The sequence below is a fragment of the Drosophila rhopaloa genome, unplaced genomic scaffold (assembly GCF_018152115.1).
Source record: "Drosophila rhopaloa isolate 14029-0021.01 unplaced genomic scaffold, ASM1815211v1 contig_2, whole genome shotgun sequence".
Lineage (NCBI taxonomy): Eukaryota > Metazoa > Arthropoda > Insecta > Diptera > Drosophilidae > Drosophila > Drosophila rhopaloa.
The window spans coordinates 22,314,247-22,331,018 of record NW_025335083.1 but is presented as its reverse complement, the minus strand read 5'-3'; the positions used below and the strand labels follow the sequence as shown (position 1 = coordinate 22,331,018).

Below are 16,772 nucleotides of genomic sequence, written 5' to 3'. Positions count from 1 at the left end.
TAAGTACTTATGTCAGTATTAAAGCGAAGGGTTAATTATTCTGTTTATAAATTGTGTGAGCAAATCGATTATCGATGATAAGCTTAATTCATTTGTAAATTGTAAAAACCGACCCGAGAATCGAATAATGAGCAAAAAATAAACTTTTAATGTTACATGTATCTATTAGTAAGGGCATCCAAACTATTTATACACAACTGCAAAATGAGTTCTTAAAATATAACGACTGATATATGACAAAGAAATGTGCCCAGTTGGTCAATCAAGGTACTCGCTACTGAATGCCGCCGAAACCACCCAACCACTATCCTCCAATCTAACTGATATAACCCAGATAGACATACCTACATATATAAACACCACCCACTGACCCAGATCCAAAAGCTGATGGCTTTACCGACAACTGAATAATTGAAATCAATATAACTGATACATATTCCGAAGATAAATAAGTCGATTTGATACAGATATAACAATAACGATGTTAAGGAATCATGCATTTTTGTAAATACCAATTATTTATGTATCTGCTTAGTGCGAAAATAACATCATTTTATTAGTGCAAGGCAGAGAACAGAACCACGAATCGAGAAAGAGAATATAAAAAAAATTTTGAACGATGAAATAAAGTATTGTAATTACGTAAAAGTGAAAACCATACGTACATACATACCTATTGGCATCTAATAGATGTCAATAAAAAGTTTGTTTCAATTGCTTTACCGATGTTTTTATCATGGGGGTAGTCCATTTGGGTGGGGCAACAACCCCCTGGGTTGGAATGGGATGGAGTGGGTTAGTTAGGGGTAGGAGTTTTTACATGTAGGTACATAATTCATTGATTGGCCTTTGCCATTATTTCGTTCAGGCACACATGATGTACAGGATCCATCCCTCCCAGATTTCATGTTTGCATTTTCGGGGGTTGACAATACTGGTTTCTGCGATTCTCGCTATAGAATAAATGCCATAAGGGATGGTGAAGCGATTCAATTGAAAACAATAATCGGTTAAAAGACTTTTGATTATATGGTATCAATTTCCTATTATTGCAAAAGATAGAATATTGATGTAGTGGATATTCTGCTCAACTATTTTGGAACTAAGGTTAAATTTAAACGTACATATTTCGAGCCCGCCAAACTATATATTTCAATGTATTTCAAAAGTATAATGTTTTACACCCTTAGCTTTTATAGATGATAACATTTAATTTTTAAAACCCTTTTAATTAAATTACTAGATATTAGTTTTAGTTTAGAGCCCAGTTCGATTTAAACTTAAGTATCTAAACCATTTGAGCAGCATCTGCTTAAGATACTGAGATGTTAAATAAATCTTCTCCATCCAAATTCGGTTTAAGACAACTTTCAACCGAGTTGGTTGATAAAGGGCGATCTAAAACATAAAGTTTATAGAGCTAGAAAAGTCTTTTTGACAGTGTAATCCATTTTTGCCCATAATAAAGTAACTTTTCAAGGATATAAAAACAAATTCTGGAGAACGATTGGTATTAGTTTATCTTTAATACAAATTGTTCTGAATGATTTTTAATTCATATATAAAATTTATAGTTTAACTATTAAATGGGTACTTTTTATTTAAAATACAACTAGCTTTTGATATACCAGTCGAACCAAACGAGTTTATTGCACGAGTCATGAAGAGGAGGACCTGGTGACCTTCAGTATGTACAGATGCTCGCCTGGAATGCGTCGCTCCATGAACTTAACAGCCCGGAACTTGAGCCCTTCTAAATGTCTGATAATTTCCTCTGGTTTGTTCTCCCGAAGGAGGAGTAAGTAGAGAACGCCCTGAGGCGAGAGAATGTCATCCAATTGCTTCAGTAGAATGTCCGTTACGCGACGCCCATCTTGTCCACCTGCCCAGGAGAAGACCAGATTGCGGTCCGTTGATGATTCGCTGTGGGAATCGAACTTCTGTGTTTGCAGCTCCTCATCGCTGGTGACCACATAGGGTGGATTAAAGAGCAGAACGTCTACGGATTGTCGACGCAATGCATCGGCCAGGTTGGAGCGAATGCTGTCCAGGCGGGCTCCATTCCGGACAGCAGTTCTCCGGGTGGCATCGCAGGCTTTTAGATTGATGTCCGTGGCAAGACATAGCGAGGAGCCAGCCAGTTTCTTAGCCAGAGCCGTGATAATCACACCCGAACCGGATCCCACTTCCAGACAAAGATACGGCTGCAGTTGCTCCAGGTACTCCAGATCCTTTTCCAGTGCATCCAGCAGCAAAAACGAGTCCTCCGCTGGCTCGTAGACCTGCTCGTAATCCTCCAGGCTCAAGTGGTCGGTGTAAGGCGTCTCCATAACGGAAGGGATCTAGGATATGTTGGTGCTGAGGGCAGAGTCGAGGAGCGCCTGTCGCCGCCGCTGCTCCTTCTCGATAAGCTTGTGGAGCCCTGTGAGCCGCTCCTGGCTGGTGCCCAAAACGTTGCTGATCACCGTCACCTTGTGCTTCACGTTCAGCAGCTCCTTCACCTTGTCCGCGAACTCGGGGATCTGATTTTGGGCCTTCTCAATGTCCCTCAGTTGGGCGGCCAGTGCGTCCAGTTGACCACGCAGCTCTGCCTGCAATTGGATGGTGGAGGCCACTCGCTCGTCCAACCGCTCGATGGTTGGCTTGAAGAGATTGGTGATGCCCTCGGCGAGGATGTCGCGCGTGGGATTCGTGCAGAAGTTCTCTGTGTTCTCCTCCAAGGATGTTACAGTGCTATCCGAATCCATTGCATTGCAGAATCCAATCGGTCCCAAATAGAGATGGGTTAGGCACAGCCGATAGTATCGAATACTTGGGGGGGCTTAAGATCTAGTTCCGATATTGCCAAGACAGTATTCAACCTATTTTTTAAATTAAAAATAAAATAAATTTATAAATGTATATGTACATAGAATACATATTTATAAGTGATCTCTTTTATTTTGTAGTATATTTTGTGTGTATCTGTATTTGGTGATTTTGACATCAAATTGTAGCACATTGGTAACAAACAAAATATTGTAACCATAAATTAATTTGTTTTCCTCATTGCAGTCCATTTTCTGATAGAAATTAGCTAAACAAATTCTACAATTTTGCTCATTGCTTAGTACAAATAATAATCAATTAGATAAGACTGATGATCGATATTTTTATCAGTCGACAGCCCTGGTCGAAGTCCTGCAGTCGCAGGTGCGCAGCCGACTATCGGCAAGGCACATCCCTAAACTATCGCGCACTACTTCCTTTCGTTATCGATACACGGGATGTGCGCCCTAAGCCATCGCTAATAAAGTATAATAATAATTAAGAAAATTTATGCTCTGATTATAGCTGCCGATGAAATGGATACGTACTCGGTGGACGTGGTGTACCAAGCAATCAGTGCCTTGTTTCAGGGCAACAATCCCAAAGAGCAGGAGAAGGCCAACAAATGGCTGCAGGACTTCCAGAAGTCGGTGAGTTAAGTCGTCGTGCGGTGCTCTCAACTATATTTCAATGGCTAATTTTTTCGGTAATCCTTTAAAGATCTATTCGTGGACGATTGCGGACGAACTACTGCACCAGAAGCGAGACTTACACGCCAACTACTTTGCCGCCCAGACAATGCGGAATAAAATCCAAAACTCCTTCAGCGAACTACCCCCGCACACACACGAATCCCTGCGGGATTCCCTGATCACCCATATAGGTCAGATCGACGAACAGACAGACAATGTGATTGTGACGCAGCTTAGTTTGGCGGTGGCCGATCTGGCCCTCCTGATGGCCAGCTGGCAGGAGCCGATCAACGATCTTCTCGTGACCCTGGCCCCACATCCTGCTGCCATTTGGCCTTTGCTGGAGGTGCTCAAGGTGTTGCCGGAGGAAATAGACTCCCGTTATCTGCGACTGGGCGCCAATCGGCGGGAGGAGGTGCACAAGCAGCTGGACGCCAGCGCCGAGTGCGTCCTAAAGTTCCTGTGCATGTGCCTGCAGCGGGAGGATCTCAACCAGCAGCGCGTGTGGAATGCGGCGTTGCGCACGTATAGTGCCTGGCTGGTGATCCACGCCTTTCCCGTCTCGCATGTCTACAACAATGCACTCAGCCAGTTGGCCTTCCGATTGCTATCACTGCCGGAGACCACGGGAAAGCTGCACGACAATGCCACCGAGTGCGTGTGCGCTTTGCTCTCCTGCATGAACACGCGGCAGGATAGTGCCAACGAATCGGAGTCCTCGGTGGAGGCACAGATCTTCGGAGCCGTGTGCATGCTCGAGACGCCTTACCACTTGAGTGTGGCCCACGAGGATACCGACAAGACGATCAACTACTGCAGGATTTTTACCTCGCTGTGTGATGCGTTCTTCTACGATTTGCTGGCCGATCCCCAGAAGCCACACTACTGCTTGAAGGGATTGGATCTGGTGCTGCTGTGTGTCGGTCACTTCGACTACGAGGTGGCCGAAATTACCTTTCACCTGTGGTACAAACTCAGCGAGGATCTCTTCCAACGCAACGACGACAAGCTGACGGCGCTCTTTCGGCCGCACATTGAACGGCTGATAAGCGCCCTGTTTCGCCATTCTCAGATGGAAAGCGACCACGACGGACTCATCGAGGAGAACAACAATTTCTTTGTGAGTTTCGTTAATGCACTATTAAAACATAGGGAAACAAACTGGTTAGGTATTTTTCTATCTTTTATATATTTTATTTTTTTACCTGAAATCAAATTAATATGCTATTTAATTTCACAAGATTGCCAAATGGCTAATTGCTAAAAATACCTAGGCCTACATGGCATTCCTCAGTAAAACCGGTTTCCATCAAAAAGAGGATAAAGAGCTAGAGAAAAGAAACTTTAACAGTTCTCTACATTTACAGCGACTTAAAATCTATTACCAATAAAGCTATTTGTTGGGCGCATAATCGAAAAGGGAAAAATAACTTTCAAAACAGTCCAAACCCAGCTGCATAGTTGTATTAATTGGTTTACTATTCTCTTTTAGGACTTTCGACGCAAGGTCTCGGATCTTATAAAAGACGTGGCCTTTATAGTGGGATCCGGTGCGTGCTTCAAGCAAATGTTCCACATCCTGCAAGCCCCAGAGACCACATGGGAGTCCACAGAAGCAGCACTTTTTATTATGCAGAATGTCGCCAAAAATATACTGCCGTATGTATAAACTCATTCATAAAATATTAGATTATCAATATACCTAATTTTGTAGAGATGAAAACGAGGTGATACCCAAGGTGGTAGAGGCGATTCTAAATATGTCGGAGCAAACTCACATAGCTGTTCGATACACTGCCATCCTACTAATCGGTGAGCTGTGTGACTGGATTGAGAATCATGCAGAATCCTTGGAGGCGGTGCTTAACTTTCTGCTATACGCTCTGCAGCAGAAGAATGGACTGGCACCAGCTGCAGCCATGGCATTGACCTCCATTTGCTCCGCCTGCCGCCAGAAGATGGTGTGTCACATCAGTGGACTGGTGGAGATTGCCCGCAGTCTGGACAGTTTTCAGATTAACAACGATGTGGCCATTGGATTGCTCAAGGGCATATCGCTTATACTAACCCGTTTGCCGCGGGAGCAACTCCAGCCAGCTCTGCGGGAAATCGTCAGTTTCCAGTTGCAACCGCTGGCTCAACTGATAGAGAGCAATAGTGGGGCCAGTGTCCAGAAAGGAGAGCGCAGCGATCCCGTTTACTGGATAGACAGAGCCTGCGCCATCATCCGTCATACAAACCCCGACGTACCCGACACCGTAGAGCATCCCACTGTGGCCATTCTAAACGACGCCTGGCAGCTGATATCGCGGGTTATGGATAAGTACCAGAGCGACCTGCGAATAATGGAGCGCACCTGCCGACTGATCCGCTACGGTATTCGGATGGTCAGAAAGCAAGCTGTGCTGCTGGTGGAGCCGTTGATCAAGCAAATGGTGGTGTTGTATGCGGTGCAGCACCACAGTTGCTTCCTTTACGTGGGCTCCATACTCGTGGATGAGTTTGCCAAGTCGAGCGATTGCATAGGCGGACTGCTGGAGATGTTGCAGGCATTTATCGAACCCACCTTCGGCCTGCTGCAGATGGAGAACGGCCTCAAAAATAACCCCGACACCGTGGACGATTTCTTCCGTTTGGCCTCCCGGTATTTGGACTGCTGTCCCCATCAACTGCTCCAGAGCAGCCTCATCACGCCGATCTTCCAATGTGCCTTGATAGCCTGTTCGTTGGACCATCGCGAGGCCAACTCATCGGTGATGAAGTTTTTTATCAATCTTCTGGTTTGGGGAAGGACCAACAGCCACAGTCGAAATGCCGAGTGTCGTCCCTTGGTGGTGGAACTGGCAAATCAGCATGGTGGTTCTTTGGTAATGAACTTAATTCAGGCCTCGGTCTTCCAACTGCACTCTTATATGCTGGCGGATGTGGCCGAGGTGCTCCACGAACTGAAGCAGGTGGTGGGAAACGATCGGATGCAGCCATTTTTGGCCCAGGCGCTGGAGGCGCTGCCCAAGAAGAACAGCGGTGGCTACGTGACGGCTACGCAGCAGCAGCTGGATGAGTTCAGTAGCACAGTGCTGAGGTGAGGATTTTCTTTCTTTTATGTGGTATTAGCTTTAACATAATATATCATTTGCAGGGCGGATACCACGAAAGCCATTTCGCAAGCTTTGAAAACCTTTACGCGACTCTTCCGTTAATCAGATGGAAGCTGGAACTGGATTTAGATGATTCTGTACATTTTGAATGATGTATGTAATGTGGCAAGGGCGCTAAACAATTTGTTGAAAACGCACGTACCCCTCTATTTATAATATAGTTGAATCGATTGTGTGACGTCATAAGTTATAATTAATTCGTATTGTATATTTTGAGTGCGGTCAAGAGATCCTCACAGCTGGTAGCAATAAGTTAAGTACTAAATTGAGAACTCCTAGATCTAAGTTTAAAACCCAAAATGACTCAGAAACCAGCATAAGCAAATAACAACCCATTAAATATATACCATTTAGCATTAAATGACCAAACCTGACCGAAAAAGTTTTCGATTCTGGAAATCATTTGAGTATAATATTTATTCATTGAAAAAAAATCCAATCACAAGGCGTTGAGTTGCAAGAATAAATAAATATGGGAGCTGTGATCGATTAGTCTGATGTTTTTTCAGGCTGATATGGAGTTCTAGGCTTGGATTCGCAGTCTGTGCGTAATGGACTCTCGATAATACATTTGTGATTCAGTTTGTCGGGGAAATAGCGCATAGATTAATCACAACTCCCACTGGGTACAAATTACAGAAACGCTTGCACAATATCAAACAATACGTAATATGAAACATTAACACGCTTAGACTTACTATTAAGTTACAAAAGTAGGTCATTACTGATTTTCTAGTATCGGTTAACATATTTTTCGCAATATTAATATTAGCTGCATAGGTCGAAGGAAATTGAATGTTAATTTATTGGAGATACATTTACGTTAAACAAATAAAATATTGAACATTTTAATTTGAAAATCACAGTTTTGAAATGTCTAACAAAATCAAGTTTTTTGGTTTAAAAAAATGTTGGTTAAATTTAAAGGATTTTCGGATCATAAAATGATACAGTTTTTAGACTGCTTTGTAAACTTTTTAAATGAACTATTTTAGAAAATAGCGTTGGTAAACATCGCTGTTACCATAAAGGTTGATAAATACTCCTTTCACCTTAAAACTAATTGCACACGATCTCTAATTGCACTTTACGCTTGACGTCTAAGAACTACAGAACAAAATGCTCAACTAACGGATGATATATCTGGTGAAGATTCCAAATCAAATGGTTTCGGTGCGTGGATCGATCTTGTGAATAGCCTGCATGAGACTCTCGGTGTTCGCAGTGTTGATGCCCTGCTTGGACATATCGGTCAGTCGGTCGGTGATTGGCTTTTGGTCCTGGCCGCGCTGCCACCTAAAAAAAAACAGCTTTAGGTTTATAAATTAAAGCATGATAATAAAGGACTAACCACAGGTGGGCGCAGGTGTGGAGCAGGGGAATGTAGAGCGGCAGCAGATCAATGTCGCACAGCGTCTCAAAGCGACTCAGTGCCAGCAGAGCCCACCTTTCGGCTGCGTGATGAGGCACTGGGGAGGAGGTGCAGGCTGCCACCAGCCGACAGAGTATCAAGAGGACCGGTCGCGAACGATTCATGTAAATCTTGTTCAGCAACCTGAAACAGTTCTCCAGAATGGGTATGGCGATCTCGTTGCGTCGCTCATCCAAAAACTGGCACGCCCTGGACAGTTCATCGTGCTGCAGGAAGCGCAGAAAGTCCTCCGATTCCCGGAGCTTCGTCTGACTCGCCACATATGTGAGAAATGCCTCAAAGGCTGCACTTCTTTCACCAATTAGCTCTGATTTAAAGTTACCCATCAACACCTTGGCCGGAAAGTATTTGTTGGCCATCTCCACGGGCTCTGTTCGCTTTAATCCCAGATAAAGCTCCCGAAAGTCCGTGTAGCGGCGTTCGATTTTCGCCGGTTGAGTGTCCTCCGTGGCCCCATCCTGACTCACTGTGAGCTCATAGACCACAAACCGTTTAATCTTCACATCCTCGCCATCGGGAGGCATTATGTGCGCCAGTAGAATGTCGAAACGCAGCACGGTGCTCCCATCGGTGGGCGGCTTGTACTCGGCATTTGTTGTGGGTCGCGCCCAGACATCTACAAGTTTTGAAACAAATAATAAATGTTGCTTTAGCTGGAAATAGCTTAAGAAGAATAACACTATTACTAACATGATTATCCCAACAACACATTTGTATACTATTTCTAATCTGATCCAACACAAAGTAATACAATTTTATGAAAATGGCAAGACACCGTATTAAATGAAATACTGGCTTTATAATATGACAATCGTTTACGGGGAGGCACCACTGTAGCCTAATCACGGAAGATTCTATCTATACAAACCCTTTTGGAGCGCCTTATCAGATTCTGGCGGGGGAATGTCGAGGGCCGCTGCCTCAATGGCTGGACTGTCCAGCTCATCCGGACCGGGAGGCTCCCCCTCGAAGGACGGTTGGTGGGGCAGCAGGCGCTTGGCCATAACGGCGTGAACTAAGGAACAAAAACGAAGTAGCACATAACAAAAATTAATCAGCGAAAACTTGTTAATTGGATGTAAACTTTACTCACTGGGCATACGTATGGGGTCTCTAAAATCTCTTTGTGCTTTTCGCTGGGCTTCTGTTTCCCGATCTGCAGCTGGGCACTTGCAATTTGCTTCTGGTTTACGGCAGATGCGGATTATGCGGTTGGCATAGTGCAGCCGAGTTGAGTCAATTTATAGTGACTAATCCCGCCCCAAACAAAAATATTGCAAGTGGGACGGAGGCCTTTGTTAAGTGCGGGTGAAACGCGCAAAGTCGACTAGCCGAACACACTGCGCGGGGGAGAATGTTGGGGCATATTGACAAAAAATGAATATCTATATATGTGATTGGTATTAGCGTAAGCACAAATGTTGATTATGTTTTTTTTAATTAACTCATATTGTGTTTTTAGGCATTAGACTGGTTATATAAATTTCTTGTAAAATCGATTAATTTAAAAAGTAACGGACTTCACATAGTAGTGTATAAAAACATTGCTGTTCTCTGGTCTGGCAACCTTAGAAACTGTTTATGGTCATATACGATTAGCCGATACGTTTTTCATATCTAAAAAGTTTTTAATGAAAAATTAATGACATATTATAAGTGGCACAGTTTGAAAAATAGTTTACTAGTAGAAAACATATTCTTTGATATACACAAAACTACCTTTGTACTCCACTCTTAGCCTTTAAAAAATCTGCATAACTAAGTTATTTTATGGAATAACTTTATATGTTAATTATTCTCTTTAAAATCATTCCCATAATGATCATCATTACCCATAAAACAAAACTACTTCACAGTAAAGGGTATTTAAATGTTGAAACAGCACAGTGTGGCAGTACCAAACTCACTGCAACAGTCTGGCAGCACGCGGCTATCTTGTCAGCGTCTGCTTCCTCTTCCCACGAAAACCAAAACACCCACAAACTAAGCGGAAAACCAGGAATATTACAAAGAAAAGATGACGTTGCCCGAGTTTTTTGGCTGCACCTTCATCGCCTTTGGGCCGCCTTTCGCCCTGTTCGTCTTCACCATCGCCAATGACCCGGTACGGATAATAATCCTTATTGCGGCAGCGTTCTTTTGGCTTCTGTCGCTGCTGATCTCGTCCCTGTGGTACGCCCTCATTCCACTGAAGGGTTTCCTGGCATTCGGCGTGGTCTTCTCGGTGTTTTTCCAAGAGGGCTTCAGATACATCATCTACAGAATCCTACGCAGCACAGAGCAGGGATTGCATGCAGTGGCGGAGGACACGCGGGTGACGGACAACAAGCACATCCTGGCCTATGTCTCCGGCCTGGGATTCGGCATTATTTCCGGGATGTTCGCCCTGGTCAATGTGCTTGCTGATATGGTGAGTGAATTAGTCACAACAGTTTGACTATTTTTAAATATTATGCTTTTCAGAGTGGTCCCGGCACAATGGGCTTAAAGAGTGGTTCGGAGCTTTTCTTCGTCACCTCGGCTGCCCAGGCTCTGTCCATCATCCTGCTGCATACCTTCTGGAGCGTCATTTTCTTTAACGCATTCGACACTAACAACTATATACATATAGGATATGTGGTGGGCAGCCACCTGTTTGTCTCCTTGATAACTCTGCTTAATGCCAGCGAGCTTTATACAATCTCGTTACTGATCAACTATATAGTCACCATCGGCACGGGCGTCCTGGCATTCCGAGTGGCTGGTGGAACATCGCGTAGCTTCAAGAAATTCATAACATGCCAATGAACAAGCGCCTAGTATTAACCACCTAGTTTATAGGCTTTGGATAACATTATTTAGAAATAAAAAATTAACCTGTATGTGCTCGATATGTAACACTATCTATGGATTTGAATCCCTTTAACATGGATATGAAATACAAATTTTGAATCCCTTTAACATGGATTTGAATCCCTTTATGGATTTTAATCCCTTTAAGTACTTTTTGAGTATATAAATATAAATCCAAAAAGGGCTTTCTGGTTTAACAGTATCTATGGAATCTCAAAGAATTTTTATTTGGTAAGGATATAGAAGAAAGTGGTCACATGCATTATGTTTTGTTTATGTGTTCAGTTTGTTCTATTTATTTATAATCAAATGAATTCTCATTTTTTTAAATTTGACTGCAAACTGGGGTGGCTATTTCATACATATATACTAGATGTCGGAAAAGTTAATCCAATGGTTTAAGACAATCTCTATTTAATCAAAAAATAAGTACTATTACTAACATACAATTGACATAAGTAAGATTTAAATTATTGACTATAGTCCATTTTCCTAACATTGATGCCATAGTCGGCCAAAGCAGGCTGCAGATCCTCCATGGTCAGGGTGAACTTACGATCCTTGGCCTTGGAACCGCCGGGCGTGTTAGTTGTCTGCATATGGGTCCGTGCCTTTGAGTGTTGTAATGCATCGTCGATAATGTCGGACATGTACTTTTGGGCAGCCAAGCTGATCAACCTGACGATACGCTTGTCATCCGCCTGGAATCCTCCCATATTGAGATAGTGCGAGGTCACCGCATCTGGAATCAGCGGAGTATAGTCCTCCAGCTGCGACATGAAATCGCTGAGGTGCGAGGCCGGCGTGTTTCTCTCCCGATCTCCTCCTCCTATGGCTGCTGCTCCTGAGGATTGTCCGTGGTTTCCCTGTCCAGCGGAACCCCCAGTGCTGGAGTTGTGGTAAATAATTCCAAAATTGGAGCCAACCATGGTAGATAGAAAACAATTCGCAACAAACGCACAAAAATAGTGATGGGAGAGTGCTAGCTATCTATTTACCAAACGATGCTTGATTATTTATCGAAATGGAAAGTCATTCAAATTAAATAAAAACGACAGCACTCCTAAAAATATAATACATATTTTTTAAATTGATCAACAATATCTTGACAATAATTTGGAAATATACAAATTATTTAAGTACCACAATTTTGGGGTTCACTTAAAGTTTATTTAATGAATGACAATGACAATATGTTTCATGTTTCGTAACCCCTCCCGCAAACATTTCTTGCCACGCCTGTATTTGAAACATCGAGATTTTATCGATTCTTCCCCGAATACAATCGATAAGAGTACATACATTCATAATTGCGTTGTTTACGACGAAAACAATCACAATTTCTAGAAATAAACAAAACTTAAATTTAATATAATGGCTTCCGATGGTGAGGACATCAACGTAACACCAGCAGAATCTCTTGCCTCGGCGACGGACACCGAAGATGAGGAGATGGAGCCACAATTGCTTTCCGATCCGGATTCCGATGTGGAGGACTTGGAAGTGGAAGAAGTCCCAGCAACTGCTGAAGACGCTGATATGGATGAACTGCTGCGACAGCTAGAGGACTACACGCCCACCATTCCAGACGCCCTGACAATGAACGCTTTAAAAATGGTAGACATCAAATGGGTGGAATTACCAGTGTATTACAAAATACTAATATTCTGTGCCCTACAGGCGGGATTTTTCACCGTGGACCCACAAATTGTGCGCCTCATCTCCGTGTCGGCCCAGAAATTCATCTCGGACATTGCCAACGATGCACTGCAGCACTGTAAGACGCGCACCACGAACATCCAACACTCCAGTGGTCACAGTTCCAGCAAGGACAAGAAGAACCCCAAGGATCGCAAGTATACACTGGCCATGGAAGATCTGGTTCCTGCCCTCGCCGATCATGGCATCACCATGCGCAAGCCCCAATATTTCGTTTAAGTTTAGTTCAAACAGAAAGTTTTATAGTTAGTAGACATTTGAAAAAGTTTGTGTATGCGATCTATACAAATAGATATATTTTCTTTCAAGATTTTCAAATAACTGAAAATTTCTTTAATCACTTTCCAAGAATATAAATTTAGATTAGAAGTTTGGCGCTACAATATTGAAGAAATTATTGGCTAGCTCGATGCCAAAGAAACAAGCAGCATTGGCGGGGAATGCGCGAATCATGATTGGCGTAACGCCCCGATACAGAGCCAGTGGACCATCCTTAACGATCAGATCCTTGAAGACACTGCGAATGCCATGTTTGTAAGTTCCCTCCGGAGCCGATTGTAGGCGACTCTTCAAAACATCGGCTGGCATTCCCAGAATCCAGTAAGCCATGCCCGCAGCACCGCCAGCCAAAATCGTTGAGGTAGTGTTGATTTGCCCAGTCTCCGACTTGGACTTTGCCACATCCTGAAGGCATTCATAGACTAGGAAGTACAAGCCGTTGGCGGGCAGATCCCTGAGCATTGTAGCGCAGCTGCCCTTGAAAACGCTGCGAAGTCCTCCCTCCTTATAGAGCTTTCCGGCGCAGTCGATCATTCCGTTGTACTTGCGCTGGCCTCCTTGTCCCTGCTGCGTCTGCAACAGGACCTTGATCCGCTCTCCGGGAGCCATTATCAAGGTGGAAAACAGACCGGAAAACGAGCCGGCCACAAAGATTTGCGAGTAGGTGAGTTTTGCATCCTCGCCGCGCTGTTGCAGGCGTTTTCCCAGGGCATAGCCAGCGAAACACATGGCAAAAATTGGAGCAACCCCTGTCAAGGGCGCGGACATTCCCTTGTACAAGCCACGGACTCCTTCGTTCTTGATGGTCTTGGCGGCACAATCGAAGGTTCCTCTGTACATGGGTTGCTCTCCAGGCGCCGGACGTGGCATCGTCTGCAGGCGCACCTTGATGGTGTCCAGTGGATGGCCGGATAAAACATTGCAGATCCCTCCGAATCCTCCGGTGAGAAATGATTTCACGGGATTGGCCTTTCGCTCCACGGTGGTCGTGGATGTGGACGTGGACACTTTCTCAACGGTGGCCATGGCTATCCTGCTCAATTTCGGAACTAGCAATGCTTTCTCTAGAAAATCTCAATTGGATTATTGGAATTTGCACCTAGCCGATAGTTGTGAACTAATCTTTGGGCATATTATTGCGATAAGAAGGACATTACGTCATTAAAAACCGATTTGTGCTTTCGATTTTAAAGATGATTATAGTGTAGATTTATCACAAAAATATTGACGCGGAGGAACTGGAACTTCTTGTTGTGAGCAGTATTACTGGTTTAATTAAAGATCTCTTTGAATTCCATCTGTTGCTTGAGGGTTCAAAGTCCATGTGTTGTATTTCTCTTAAGAAAATGTGTAATCAACTCTGTATCGTCTACTTAATTGATTAACAAATAAACAATTATCATTAAGTCTTTTATTTCCGTGAAATAATCTTTTTTTAAATAAAATAATTAAATTTTGGGCAACGCAATTGTGAGCATTATAATACCCTAAATATTGACAATTCAGTGGACTATTTTTAAGCCCAGTTGGCATGGCTGTTTCGATGTTCTTGTCGACCGGCCGGAATTTTGTTCGTGTTTTCAGGTAAGCGCACGCGATTTTCACTTAATTATCTAAAGTGCAGCGATTATATATTCTTTATCTTACTCAAGTTCCCGTCATATAGCAACCTGCACTGCTAGAATGGCGAGCGAGGTGGAGAAATCGCAAACGGCAGCTGCCAGTGAAGATACGATTTTCGGCAAAATTTTGCGCAAAGAGATTCCCTGCAAGTTTATCCACGAAGATGACAAGGTGTGGATAACAGTTAAAGATAGACAGTTAATCTAATATTTATAACCCACTACAGTGTGTGGCCTTTCATGATGTGGCTCCCCAGGCACCAACCCATTTCCTGGTAATACCCCGCAAGCCGATTGCCCAACTCTCTCTGGCTGAGGATGGAGATTCCGATCTGCTAGGCCACCTCATGCTGGTGGGTCGCAAGGTGGCCAAGGATCTGGGCCTGGAGGAGGGCTACCGCGTGGTCATCAACAATGGCAAGCACGGCGCCCAGTCCGTTTACCACTTGCATTTGCACTTCCTCGGCGGCCGCCAGATGCAGTGGCCTCCCGGCTAATGTTGTTAAAACATCTTATAATATTCAAGAGATCTATGAGATCTGATAATTAAACCCTCGGAGGGTGCTACAAATCCCAAGATAATTATTCAAATAAATTTTGTAAAACAAATAACCATCACTTTAATATATTTAAGAGGGGAGTTTAACTTTATGTAAGTATCGAACGTTATACGAACGAAATATTATCGCTTCGATGATAATGATATTCTTAACTAAATTCCTTACCTTCCCCAACATCTCCCGCAAATTACAGTAATCAAAAATTCATAATATTTTAAAAGATATTTTAACCCTACGGTAACTTTATTTAAAACCAAAAGAAAATACCTTAAATAACAAGATATTATAATGGAAACAACTTTTAGATCCCTTACCATACGCTAGAAAACCAAAATCTCCTTTACATCTTTTTCATAAATATTATTAAAAATCAACAAGGAACTAGAAAATATAAGATGAGATCTGTTCAAGGGTGGCGGGATCGTGAGAGTGGAAATCGCTCCTTGAACTCAACGACGCGATCGAGAAAGCTGCGCAGCTTGCCTTCATTGCGGCTCCTTTCCGCGAAGCTCGCGGGATCCTGGCAGTTCACCAGGATCTCGTCGGACATCAGCTGGTGGGCAATGCTACCGCCGCGACGCAATGGTCGGAAGTTCAGCTTATCCAACTTAGTGCCGACTACCAGGATCGGGACATGTTGGCGCCTCAAGATGGGACGCGTGCGCCGATGGCGATACTTGCAAATCTGACGCAAGGGATCGTACAACCAATCGTGCAGGTTGTCCTGAGAGCGCAGGTCCTGCAGATTGTAAACGAGGACAATGCCATCGATATTCTTATAGAAACTATCGCGATGCTCGCGCCGCATGCGCAACTCGCTGCTTAGATCATAGAACTCCACAAAGTACAGGATATCGTTGGAGGAGTTTGGCGCTCTGGTATCCCGATACGGATATTTTCCGGAGCCCTCAGAGGAGGAAGGTGATGTCCATATGGGCGTGAGTGGCAAGGTCACCGAAATGGGATACTCGTGCAGACGCACCTGGATATTCCACGATCTCTCGCCCACGGTTCGGGAGGCGGGCGTTGGAGTAATGGCACTACTGGCCAACAAATTGGTTAAACTAGTTTTACCCACACCTGAAAATATCATATTAAAGTGTAAGTATCCTCATATTATATCATAGAAATATCTAAGTTATCCCACCTTTATCGCCCAGCATCAGGATGCGAACCGTGGACACATCTTCGAGATGTAGCTGTTTTTGTTTCATTGCTGTTCTTGGTTTAGTTTTAATGCTCTATGTGCTTAGCGTTTTAGTTTAGTACTACATACTATGTATGTTTAAACAACGAATCATTATACCCTTGCCTACTCCGTTTCAATTAATTTTTAAAAGGATCCACAGATTATTACCTTATTAGTGGTGACATTTTAAACGGTATAAGGTTAATTTTCTGTTACAAATCGGAACTACGTTAAGTAGGCTACGCTTTAAATGAATGTAATTATATTCCTGGTGAAACTAAAGGTTTTTAAAAGCAAACACCAAATTTAAACAAATTCAAAGCTATCGTTTCTAACGATAATTATATTGCGTATCGAATATATTAATTCGTTCCGTCTATTTAAAAAAGCACTTCCTCTGCCCTTCAATGCAGATTTAAAACTAAATATACTTTGTAGCTGGGCTGCAGATAAGAGCATTTCAGGCTTTGAAAGAAAAACA

General features: G+C 43.3%; 10 protein-coding genes across 10 annotated transcripts; 4 read left to right on the top strand and 6 right to left on the bottom strand.

Moving 5' to 3' along the window:
- Positions 1-1,507: 1,507 nt before the first annotated feature.
- Positions 1,508-2,330, bottom strand: LOC108053172 (methyltransferase N6AMT1). Its single transcript, XM_017135768.2, has one exon. It carries the CDS (start codon positions 2,328-2,330, stop codon positions 1,659-1,661), a length of 672 nt encoding a protein of 223 aa, XP_016991257.1. The 3' UTR covers positions 1,508-1,658.
- Positions 2,331-2,342: 12 nt separating this feature from the next.
- Positions 2,343-2,779, bottom strand: LOC108053174 (SNAPIN protein homolog). The gene has a single exon (XM_017135770.2). It carries the CDS (start codon positions 2,745-2,747, stop codon positions 2,343-2,345), a length of 405 nt encoding a protein of 134 aa, XP_016991259.1. The 5' UTR covers positions 2,748-2,779.
- Positions 2,780-3,233: 454 nt separating this feature from the next.
- LOC108053177 (transportin-3) lies at positions 3,234-7,032 on the top strand. The gene is made up of 5 exons (XM_017135774.2): positions 3,234-3,458; positions 3,529-4,620; positions 4,993-5,159; positions 5,215-6,582; positions 6,640-7,032. Exons 1-5 carry the CDS (start codon positions 3,345-3,347, stop codon positions 6,698-6,700), a joined length of 2,802 nt encoding a protein of 933 aa, XP_016991263.1. The 5' UTR covers positions 3,234-3,344; the 3' UTR covers positions 6,701-7,032.
- Positions 7,033-7,048: 16 nt separating this feature from the next.
- On the bottom strand, positions 7,049-9,392 carry LOC108053178 (sorting nexin-20). The gene is made up of 4 exons (XM_017135776.2): positions 9,184-9,392; positions 8,959-9,105; positions 8,010-8,706; positions 7,049-7,954 (listed from the first exon to the last, which is right to left on the bottom strand). The coding sequence occupies exons 1-4, from the start codon at positions 9,188-9,190 to the stop codon at positions 7,819-7,821; spliced, it is 987 nt and encodes a 328-aa protein (XP_016991265.1). The 5' UTR covers positions 9,191-9,392; the 3' UTR covers positions 7,049-7,818.
- Positions 9,393-10,010: 618 nt separating this feature from the next.
- On the top strand, positions 10,011-10,972 carry LOC108053180 (gamma-secretase subunit Aph-1). Its single transcript, XM_017135778.1, has 2 exons — positions 10,011-10,500; positions 10,554-10,972. The coding sequence occupies exons 1-2, from the start codon at positions 10,108-10,110 to the stop codon at positions 10,875-10,877; spliced, it is 717 nt and encodes a 238-aa protein (XP_016991267.1). The 5' UTR covers positions 10,011-10,107; the 3' UTR covers positions 10,878-10,972.
- A 135-nt stretch (positions 10,973-11,107) lies between these two features.
- Positions 11,108-11,924, bottom strand: LOC108053183 (transcription initiation factor TFIID subunit 10b). Its single transcript, XM_017135781.2, has one exon. It carries the CDS (start codon positions 11,849-11,851, stop codon positions 11,393-11,395), a length of 459 nt encoding a protein of 152 aa, XP_016991270.1. The 5' UTR covers positions 11,852-11,924; the 3' UTR covers positions 11,108-11,392.
- A 272-nt stretch (positions 11,925-12,196) lies between these two features.
- On the top strand, positions 12,197-12,962 carry LOC108053181 (transcription initiation factor TFIID subunit 10). The gene is made up of 2 exons (XM_017135779.2): positions 12,197-12,539; positions 12,603-12,962. Exons 1-2 carry the CDS (start codon positions 12,297-12,299, stop codon positions 12,858-12,860), a joined length of 501 nt encoding a protein of 166 aa, XP_016991268.1. The 5' UTR covers positions 12,197-12,296; the 3' UTR covers positions 12,861-12,962.
- LOC108053179 (congested-like trachea protein) lies at positions 12,908-13,958 on the bottom strand. The gene has a single exon (XM_017135777.2). It carries the CDS (start codon positions 13,944-13,946, stop codon positions 13,005-13,007), a length of 942 nt encoding a protein of 313 aa, XP_016991266.1. The 5' UTR covers positions 13,947-13,958; the 3' UTR covers positions 12,908-13,004.
- A 403-nt stretch (positions 13,959-14,361) lies between these two features.
- LOC108053182 (histidine triad nucleotide-binding protein 1) lies at positions 14,362-15,148 on the top strand. The gene is made up of 3 exons (XM_017135780.2): positions 14,362-14,504; positions 14,573-14,714; positions 14,770-15,148. The coding sequence occupies exons 1-3, from the start codon at positions 14,452-14,454 to the stop codon at positions 15,037-15,039; spliced, it is 465 nt and encodes a 154-aa protein (XP_016991269.1). The 5' UTR covers positions 14,362-14,451; the 3' UTR covers positions 15,040-15,148.
- Positions 15,149-15,391: 243 nt separating this feature from the next.
- Positions 15,392-16,691, bottom strand: LOC108053166 (rab-like protein 3). Its single transcript, XM_017135755.2, has 2 exons — positions 16,250-16,691; positions 15,392-16,182 (listed from the first exon to the last, which is right to left on the bottom strand). Exons 1-2 carry the CDS (start codon positions 16,314-16,316, stop codon positions 15,509-15,511), a joined length of 741 nt encoding a protein of 246 aa, XP_016991244.1. The 5' UTR covers positions 16,317-16,691; the 3' UTR covers positions 15,392-15,508.
- Between the last annotated feature and the right edge of the window lie 81 nt (positions 16,692-16,772).